Genomic DNA, 10,995 nt, shown 5'->3' with positions numbered 1-10,995 from the left:
AGCCACCGCGCCCGGCCGATAACTTTTTTATCTTATTTTACACTGCATCTACACCACCTGGAAAACCATCACTTTAAATATCTATCCTTTGAAAAACCTTTTGGCTGGCATGGCACCTCTAATCCCACCACTTTGGGAGGCTGAGGTGGGAGGATCACGTGAGGTCAGGAGTTCAAGATCAGCCTGGGCAGAGTAAGACACTGTCTCTACGAAAAAAATTAAAATTTTAGTAGGGCGTAGTGGCACGTGTCTATAGTCCTAACTACTGAGAAAGCTGAGAAGGGAGGATCACTTGAGCCCAGGAGGTTGACTGAAGCTGCACTGAGCCACGATAGTGCCACTGCACTCTAGCCTGGGCAACAGAGAAAGACCCCATCTCAAAAACAAAAAATAATGTTTGATGCTTGGAAAGACAGACTCAAATTCAAATCTTACACTACTTGTTATAATACTACCTAATCCTTGACTATGCCTTGTGTAAATAAAATAAAAATACTACTAACTTCATAAGCTTGTTAAAGATTAAATGCAGTCAAAGAGAAAAGAGCTATCATTGTGCTTGGCTTATCACAGGCATTTATTTACCAAATCTGTCTCTTCCTTTCCATATTTCAAAAGCTACTCCTTTTTAGAACCAAACCTTCCATTTTTTTCAAAAAACAGGCAAGGTCTCCTTTTGTCCCCCAGGCTGGAGTACAGAGGCACAATCATAGCTCACTTGGGCCTCCACCTCCTGTGTTCAGGCTGTCTCTTATACACATCTAGATGTGTATAAGAGACAGGGCACAATCATAGCTCACTTGGGCCTCCACCTCCTGTGTTCAGGTGGTCCTCCCACCTCAGCCTCTCAAGTAGCTGGGACTACAGGAGTATGCCACCATGCCCAGGTAATCTTTTTTTTTTTTTTTTTTTGGTAGAGACAGGGTTTCACTCTGTTGCCTGGACTAGTCTTGAACTATTACTGGCCTCAAGTGATCCTCCTGTTATGGCCTCCCAAAGTGTTGGTGTTTCAGGCGCAAGCCATAGTACCCGGTCCTGAAACCTATCCTTTACAAGAGGTAATGCCCTTAAAAGGGACCTAATTTTATCTTGACTACTAACTTTCCATTTTTATTTTATTTATTTTATTTTTTTTTTGATGTAAAGACAGGGTCTTGCTATGTTCCCCAGGCTGGCCTCAAACTCCTGAGCTCAAGCGATCCTCCCGCCTCAGCCTCCCAAAGTGCTGAGAATACAGGCATGAGCCACTGCACCCAGCCTTTATTTGTTTTAAAACGCAAATAATGCTATCAGTCCCAAAGTAACATTGAGAAGGAGAATTATTTTAGGAATTAATCCCTAATTATTTTCTTCCTGGAACAGCCTAGAATCAAGAATGAAGAAAAGCTAGGATTCTACAGATAAGCCCAGCTGCTATGAGATTATTTTAAAAGCCAAATATTTGTTTAATTATTTAGAATGGCAAATTAGTTGGAATTATCTAATAAGAGGAATTTACTACACACTATGCCATGGTTTGTTAGTATAGGTTAGAAACATGGTTAAAGCTATAGTTTCTTTTAAATTTTATAGCTAGAAGAACTGATCAGTAATGCTGGGAATGCAAGCTAGGAGCTCAGCTTTGATTCTATCAGGTAACACATAAAGCTTTCCCCAGCTAGCATGAACTCCCTGGGAAGTAGTACTTGGACTTTTAATTCTAAGGTGGTCCAAAGAGGCCAGAATTGGGTCTAATCTCAAATTAAGAACGCAAAGTAAATTACAAAGCATTCTAAAGAAATCTAGGGATAAACCCAGGGTTACCCTTGGTCAAGAATTATTAGGCTTAAGGATTAGCAAGGTTTTACTTCATATCTAACTCTTCAAAATATATTGGCCAGGTGTGGTAGCTCATGCCTGTAATCCCAGCACTTTGGGAGGCCTAGGCAGGGCGATCACATGAGGTCAGGAGATCAAGACCAGCCTGGCTAACATGGTGAAACCCCATCTCTACTAAAAATACAAAATTAGCCAGGTGTGGTGGCGCATGCCTGAAGTCCCAGCTACTTGGGAGGCTGAGGCAGGAGAATCACTTGAACCCGGGAGGCGGAGGCTGCAGTGAGCCAAGATTGCACCGCTGCACTCTAGCCTGAGTGACAGAACGAGAACTCCATCTCAAAAAAAAATTAAAAAACAGTCCAGAGGGTAGAGCACATTAGAGATGAATATCAAATAACATAGCACTGGTTATATCCTGTTAACTGAAGCTGCATAATATATACATGTGAGTTTATTATGCTATTCTCTCTATTTTTATGTATACAGATTGAGTTTCCTTAATCCAAAAATCCAAATGCAAAACTTTCTGAGCACCAACGTGACAAAGGAAAAACTCCCTGCAGTATATCAGATTTTGGATTTCTGGATTTAGGATGCTCAACTGGGTACAATGCAAATATTCCAAAATTTTGAGATCAGAAACAGTGGTTTCTGGTCCCAAGAATTTCGGATAAGCAATGTTCACCTTGTATTTAACATTTTCCATAATGAAGCTTTTTAAAGCATGTGCCTCTGTATCAAATATCTTTTCTAGTCATAGCTGTATATTGATGACCATAAACATTCTTTTTTTTTTTTTTTTTTTTGAGACAGAGTCACGCTCTGTCACCCAGTCACCCAGGCTGGAGTACAATGGTGCAACCTCGGCTCACCACAACCTCCACCTCCCGGGTTCAAGCAATTCTCCTGCCTCAGCCTCCTGAGTAGCTGGGATTACAGGTGCACACCACCATGCCTGGCTAATTTTTGTATTTTTAGTAAAGACAGGGTTTCACTGTGTTGGTCAGGCTGGTCCTGAACTCCTGACCTCGTGATCTGCCCGCCTCAGCCTCCTAAAGTGCTGGGATTACAGGCGTGAGCCACTGCACCTGGCCTAAACATTCTCATTTTTAAATAAAAAAGTGTACCACTTATTTAATATGACATACTATGTAAACCTGGTTGTCCCAGCCACTCACCTAAGGTACTCACTGCCACCTGATGGCAATAAACCCCACTTGTATGCAATATTTTAAGAGCTGGATAACAAGATGACATTGCAAATCTTAAACATATAAAGTGGCAGTGATATCCACTTAAAAAATAATTACCAAGTAGTAAACAAAAACTGACAAATTCCTTGGGTGGTAGAAAAAACAATTGAGGTGGGACCAGGTTAAACAAAGGAAGAGTAAGAAGAAACTCTCCCGTCTTGGGTAAGTCATTACAAGTTTCAGTTTCCTCATATGTAAGAGAGTTAGATTAGAACGGTGGTTCTCAGCAGGGGACAATTTTGCCCCACGGGATATTTTGCAGGTGTGGAGAGATTTTTGGCTGCTAATTGAGGGGAACTGCTATTGCCATCTAGTGGGTAGACGACAAGGATGCCACTAAACAACCTACAATGCATAGAGAGCCCTCCCCATACCCAACAACAAAGAATAACCCAGCCCAAAATGTCAATAGTGCTGTTGTGTAAGATACCAGACCAGTAGTATCAGCACAACCCAAGAACTTGCTAGAAATACAGAATCTCAGGCCTTAGCCAGGACCTACGGAATTAATATGTATTTTTAACAAATACCCAAGTGATTGATATGCATATTACAGTTTAAGAAACACTACTGTACCTGGATTATCCCGTGAGATTCTGATTCAAGTGGTCTAGGGGATGATCCAGGTCTTGGGATTTTTAAAGTTCCCCATGTGACTCTTACGTGCCACCCCCAAATTTGAGAACTCTTGTTCTATAGGATCACTCACTAAAGTCTCTTCCATGCCAGTATTATATATACACACTATGTGGCAATATAAAAATATCTTACAAATCAATGCAGCGAACTGACCTTAATGTATTTAATAAAGTAAACAAGTAACTGAGCTAAACAAAGGACTATCAATTGTCTTACATTCATCAGAAACTACAATGACAGTTTATACAGACCTTACTTTCTAAACTAAGATGGAAAGCAAAGAACTATGGATAAGAGACCTAATTCATTCTTGAGAAGTACACCAGCACCCACCCCATCTTCCAAACACTTACCGTAATTGCTTTACAACTCTTCCACCCTATATAAGTTAGCCTTCGATGCATAAGTGAGAGTCCACTGAAGAATGTGGAAGTGGTGATAAGACAAATGCCAACTCATAGTAAACACCAATATCCAAGTAAATACTAGATACTAACATAAACTTTAGAGCATGAAACCCACAGAGAAAAGTTATAAAAACATATAGTATCCCTTACCTGGGTATTCTGGAAGTAATGCTTCCAGAGAGGCCTAATTCTATCTTGACCACCAACATCCCATACTGTGAAACAAATGTTCTTATATTCTACTGTTTCCACGTTAAAACCTACAAAGAAAAACAAAAATGACCGCTGTGCGGCGTCATTAAGAAAATAAAACCTTTTATTGTGGAATTTTCTTAGTGTTTTAAAAGTACTTCTTTTTATTAAAAAAAATATATTTAAACCTAAACATCAACAGAGACAAGGACTCAATATGTTATGCAGGCTGGTCTTGAACTCCTGGACTCAAGCGATCCACCCACCTCGGCCTCCCAAAGTGCTGGGATTACAGGCATGAGCCACCACACCCGGCCTGTTTCAAAAGTACTTCTAAGATAATCAACATGCTTAACAAAAAGACAGTCTCAAAACGAGACTGTATATATTTCACTTTACAACATATCATCATGATATAAAGTCATCTGTAAACTTTCTTACCAATAGTAGGAATGGTGGTGACTATCTCCCCTAACTTCAGTTTATACAGAATGGTTGTCTTGCCAGCAGCATCCAATCCAACTAGAAAAAGACATTATAGATTTAAAATCCAGACCAAAAGCACACTCCAAGAAATAATTTTACAGTATAAGGCAAAAGTAGAAGTTGTCTAAATGAAATGATCTTATTTCTGATTCCCAAAGGCAACACTTCCTACAGAAAGCCTTTCCATTCTTCTTTCTAGACCAAGAGAGACAGCATGTACTAGTAAAAGGAAACGAGTATATAGCTGACTTAGGCTCTAATCTCTAGCTTTGCCACAAACTAGTTGAGTGACTTTAGGACACTGAGGAAAGATAAATTAGCCATAAATAAAGGGACTGGATCAGATCATCTAAGATCTCTTCCAATTCAAGACTTTATTCTATGAACTACCAGCATTTTTGCGGGGGGGCAGAGGAGGGGGGGACATACTCTTGCTCTGTTGTCCAGGCGCCCAGCACCACGCCCAGCTAATTTTTGTATTTTTAGTAGAGATGGGGTTTCACCATGTTGGCCAGGATGGTCTCAAACTCCTGACCTCAAGTGATCTGCCAGTCTGGGCCTCCCAAAGTGCTGGGATTACAAGCGTGAGCCACCGTGCCCAGCAATACTACCATTTTTTAAAACACAGATTAGAAGTTGATTCAGAGAACACAAAACTGAATAAAGAATTACCTTAAGGTTTGTAAAAATATTTTCTCTTATTTACAGAGTACAATTTGGGTAACAGATTTTGATGCTAAGGGGTAAAAATACACTGGTATAACTATGTCCTAGTGGTGTAACTATGTTCTAGTGACCTTCTATAACTATGTCCTAGTGACCTTATAATGATAATAAAAGAAGATGAAGCCAATTTTACCCCTGCTTAAATCCATTTCAACATTAAATGTGCCAAAATGAAAACGAAAGTCTGATTAACCTGTGTTATAAAAATGGCCCTATCACATTCATCTACAATATTAAGTAATATCTAAATTTTTGTTGTTGTTGTTGTTGAGACAGAGTATCACTCTGTCACCAAGGCTGGAGTGCAATGGCATGATCTCAGCTCACTGCAACCTCCATGTCCCAGGTTCAAGCAATTCTCCTATCTCAGCTTCCCGAATAACTGGGATTACAGGCACGTGCCACCACACCCCAGCTAATTTGTATTTTCAGTAGAGACGGGGTTTCACCATGTTGGCCAAGCTGGTCTTGATCTGCCCACCACAGCCTCCCAAACTGCTGGGATTACAGGTGTGAGCCACTGTGCCCGACCTAAATTCTTAAAATGATTCATTTGAGGCAGAAGTACAAGTAGGGAGGAATGTGTTTGCTTGTGAAAAAAAATCCACACTAGAACAAGAGGCTATACCTCTTTATTAGGGTGACAGTGAAGAACAAATTAAATGCTTGTAAGTATGAATCTCTCAAAACCTGAATATTCTGCAGTGTTTGTTAAAGCCCTCACAAATGAAAGATCAATATCTAATAACCTCATTGAATTTATCATTGTTCTTAGGATATCGTATCTGGCTGCCTGGATTTATCACAGATTTTTATATCAATTCAATTGAGTATTGATTTAAGCAAGGACACTTTCTTAATATTTAAATCAAAGCATGACTTAGCACATAAAAGCAATGCTAGTAAGTTAAAAAAAGAGCTGAAATTATCTCACTTATCTAATTTACATTCCTATGCAAGTAAGTCTATCTTTTATCAGTTAGTCCAAAACAGAATTGAAGGCTACAGGCAATTCCGATTCCTTCCACCCTCTTAACAACCCTTTCTGCTCTGTACCCTACCAACAATAACTTTAAATTCTTTTTGGAGACTCAAGCCTTTTATTCCTTTGTCCTGTAAAATCCTGTTCCCCACTTCGTACTGGGATACAGGTTTATTTCTTCCCAAATACTAGTCAGTGTGATCAGCCCACATCAAGCCCTCATTCATGAGCATAATAATAAAAGCCAACTGTTACACAAGTGTTTTTTTTTTTTGAGTATGGAACAGTATCAAAAAGATCAGAAAACATAATTCTAAAAAACACATAAAAAGGAGCTATTAAGTTTGGCATCTTTAGTAACAAGATATAAAACAAAGGGGGGGGGTGGCAAAAAACAACTGGATCTTTAAATGGTTCAACAAAGCTGTCTGTTGAAAGCATCAGATTTTTAAGTTAACTAAAATTAACCTTTAAGTTCAAATATGATTCAGCCAAGTCAGAAATGAAACAGACGCTGATTAGGAAACACACACACACACGCACACACACAAAACTATGGTACCTGCCAGTTATCACCAGAGGTCCAACTGGACCTCAGACTGCCAATTAAAAACAATGTAAGGCCTGGCGCCATGGCTCATGCCTGTAATCCCAGCACTTTGGGAGGCTGTGGCGGGCGGATCACCTGAGGTCAGGAGTTTGAGACCAGCCTGGCCAACATGGTGAAACCCTGTCTCTACTAAAAATACAAAAATTAGCTGGATGTGGTGGCACATGCCTGTAATCCCAGCTACTCTGGAGGCTGAGGCAGGAGAATCGCTTGAACCCAGGTGGTGAATGTTGCAGTGAGCCAAGATCATGCCATTGCACTCCAGCCTGGGCAACAAGAGCGGAACTCGGTCTCAAAAAAAAAAAGTAAATCCAAAAATATTGACAAAGAATGGAAGAAATCCAAGACAAATCATGATTATATTATTTTAAATTATACAAAAGCATGTAGGTACTCCAAATTTTCTTTTAATAGGTTTTATATGTGCTTGTATGAATAATTAATAGTTTCCTTGCTCCTCTACTGATAGGAATTTTTTTTACCCAAAAAACATGTATTACTTTTATGAAAAGAGAAAAAAAATTGTCCAAGTAGATTTTTTTTTTATTAAAATGTTGGGCTGTTTACATTTCCTGATATATCTTTTTGAAGATGACTCCTTGAGGGCTTTAAATATATAGTATTTTATATACTCATTTTACTTTTTCAAAAAGGGAAGTGTTTACAAAATCATGCAACCATTTCTAGGTCACCCCAGAATTCCAGGGGAAAAATAATTTACCCACAATGACTTTTAAGCATCCACAAATTATTTTCTAAATATAAATTACAAGACAACAGTTTAATGGCTCACAGCAACACAGAATGTATCTTATGCAGTTGTATCAAAAATAACAATGCTATATAAATGCAAACTAAGAGTTTTTTAAAAAGCTATTTCTAAGCTTTAATGCACAAATTAAACATATACCGTCGTCACTTAAAACTTACAGTTCTTTATTCAAAAACATATTGGTCCAACAACTTCGAGCCACTTTAGTCATTTCTTATGTATTTCCTTAATGGTGCAATATTTGGCAGTGAAATTTCTCCACAAAATGAAAACTATTACCAATTTTCAACTAGCCGAGATAAGGCTAATCTGTATAGCCCAGCAATGTCCTCCCTCCCCTTCGTGTCCAGAAACAAGCAACTGTATTGAAAGATGTACTGGAATAATACTTGTTCTCCTTAACTAGACCTGCACTTCGACCAAAGTGTTAATATAGCAGGAAAACTACCTCAGAAATCTTTGCTGGCCAGGCAGTCACTCACACCTGTAATCCTAGCACTTTGGGAGGCGGAGGCAGGCGGATCGCTTGAGCCCAGGAGTTTGAAACCAGCCTGGTCAAGAGAGCGAGATCCATCTTTTAAAAAAAGAAAAATTAAATTAGCTGGGAAGCTGTGCATGGTGGCTCACACCTGTAATCCCAGCACGTTGGAAGGCTGAGGCAGGTGGATCGCCTGAGCTCAGGAGTTTGTGACCAGTCTGGGCAACATGGCAAAACCCTGTCTCTACAAAAAATACAAAACTTTGCCAGGTGTGAGTGGGGCATGGTGGCTCATACCTGTAATCCCAGCACTTTGGGAGGCCAAGGCAGGTGGATCGCCTGAGGTCATGAGTTTGAGACCAGCCTGACCAACATGGAGAAACCCCGTCTCTACTAAAAATACAAAATTAGCTGGGTGTGGTGGCGCATGCCAGTAATCCCAGCTACTCGGGAGGCTGAGGCAGGAGGATCCCTTGAACCTGAGAGGCGGAGGTCGCAGTGAGCCGAGATCGCGCCATTACACTCCAACCTGGGCAACAAGAGCAAAAGTACATCTCAAAAAAAAAAAAAAAAAATTTGGACAGGTGTAATGGCACATGCCTGAAGTCCCAGCTACTGGGGGAGGCTGAGATGGGAGGATCACTTGACCCCAGGAGGTCAAGGCTGCAGTGAGCTGTAACCACACCACTGTGCTTCAGCCTGGGCAACAAAGTTGAGACCCTGTGTCAAACAAAAAATTAGGGTGGTGTGCATCTATATTCCCAGCTACATGGGAAGCTGAAGAAGGAGGATCCAGGGGATCGAGTCTGCAGTGAGTCATGATCGCACCACTGCACCTCAGCCTGAACAACAGAGCAAGACCCCGTCTCAAACAAGTGCAGGCGCCGTGGCTCACGCCTGTAATCCCAACACTGTGGGAGGCTGAAGTGGGCGGATCACATGGTCAGCAGTTCGCAACCAGCCTGGCCAACATGGTGAAACTCATCTCTACTAAAAATACAAAAATTAGTTAGGCATGGTGGTGGGTGCCTGTAATCCCAGCTACTTGGGAGGCTGAGGCAGGAGAATAGCTTGAACCCGGGAGGTGGAGGTTGCAGTGAGCCCAGACGGCGCCACTGCACTCCAGCCTGGGCAACAGAGCGAGACTCAGTCTCAGAAAAACAAACAAAAAAATCCCCACAAAACAAACCTTTGCCCATAATTAGGGCAGCAAGAAATACTTATATTTTAAATTAAAGAAGTTAGATCCGGCCAGGCACGGCATCTCATGCCTGAAATCCCAGCACTTTGGGAGGCCGAGGTAGGTGGATCATAAGGTCAGGAGTTCGAGACCAGCTGCCCAAGATGGTGAAACCCCGTCTCTACTAAAAAATAAAAAAATTAGCTGGGCACGGTGGCAGGCGCCTGTAATCCCAGCTACTCGGGAGGCTTGAGGCAGGAAAATGGCTTGAACCCGGGAGGCAGGGTCTGCAGTGAGCCGAGATAGCACCACTGCACTCTAGCCTGGGCGACAAAGCAAGACTCCGTCTCAAAAAAAGGAAAAAAAAAAAAAAGTTAGATACAATGATCTCAACTTTGAGGGAGAAAAAAATATTGCAGAAAGGAGTAAGACTGGAAAGACAAAAGAGTATTTTCCGATGGATAAAACGATTTTTCATGTTTTCCTTTATCTTTCAAATTATCTACAAGTTTGAAATATACCTTCATTATTTTAAGTGTGTGTGTGTGTATATATATACATTTTTTTTTCCGAGACAGGGTCTCGATCTGTCACCCAGCCTGGAATGCAGTAGTGCAAACACAGCTCACTGTAGCCTCAAACTTCTAGGCTCCAGCAATCCTCTCACCTCAGCCTCCCCAGTAGCTGGGACTACAGCAGCACGCCACCATGCCCAGCTAATGTTTAAAATTTTTTTGTAGAGATGAGGTCTTGCCATGGTGCCCACGCTGCATAATAATTTTAAACAATAATTTAAAATTGAATATTTACTGCATTCTAAGCATAGTACTGGGTGATTCCATACATTTTTGGAATTTAATCCTCACAATAACCTTTCATTTTACAGATGAGACATTTAATGTCCAGAAATGTCCCCCATAATCACAGAAAAAGAAGAACAGATATTTAAAAACCTAAGTCTTGCAGAGAAATTAGAACCCTCATACATTGCTAGTGGGATGTAAATAAGGATGTAAAATGGAAACGTTTGTCAGGTCCTCAAAATGTTCAAGACAGTTACCATGACACAATTCCACTCCTAAGTATTTATCAAAGAATTTAAAACACATGCCCACACAAAAACTTGTTCATAAATGTTGAAGAGCTAGAAAGTGGAAATGACCTAATTTTCATCAACTGATGAATGAATAAATAAAATGTGGTTTATCCATACAATGTAATTACTATTTGGCCATCAAAAGAAATGAGATGCTTATGTGAATTTTATGAAAAGGAAAAAAATGAGAAGAATGAAGGACTAATATACGCTGTAATATGAATGAATTTTTTTCTTTTCCTTTTTTTTTTTTTTTTTTGAGACAGTCTCACTCTGTCGCCTAGGCTGGAATGCAATGGCACAATCTCAGCTCACTGCAACCTCTGCCTCCCGGGTTCAAGGGATTCTCGTGCCTC

General features: G+C 40.4%; 1 protein-coding gene across 3 annotated transcripts in view; it reads right to left on the bottom strand.

Moving 5' to 3' along the window:
• Positions 1–10,995, bottom strand: part of ARF4 (ADP-ribosylation factor 4) — a 27,065-nt gene that overhangs the window by 10,279 nt on the left and 5,791 nt on the right. For all 3 annotated transcript variants that reach the window (XM_011998402.1, XM_011998399.1, XM_011998400.1), the window contains 2 exons: positions 4,751–4,831; positions 4,268–4,377 (listed from right to left, as the gene is read on the bottom strand). In XM_011998402.1, coding sequence (XP_011853792.1) covers positions 4,268–4,377; positions 4,751–4,831 — 191 coding nt within the window. The remainder of the gene's footprint in view (positions 1–4,267; positions 4,378–4,750; positions 4,832–10,995) is intronic.

Source organism: Mandrillus leucophaeus, unplaced genomic scaffold (genome assembly GCF_000951045.1).
Source record: "Mandrillus leucophaeus isolate KB7577 unplaced genomic scaffold, Mleu.le_1.0 Scaffold57, whole genome shotgun sequence".
NCBI classification, from domain to species: Eukaryota; Metazoa; Chordata; class Mammalia; order Primates; family Cercopithecidae; genus Mandrillus; species Mandrillus leucophaeus.
This window is presented reverse-complemented; position numbering and strand designations above follow the sequence as displayed.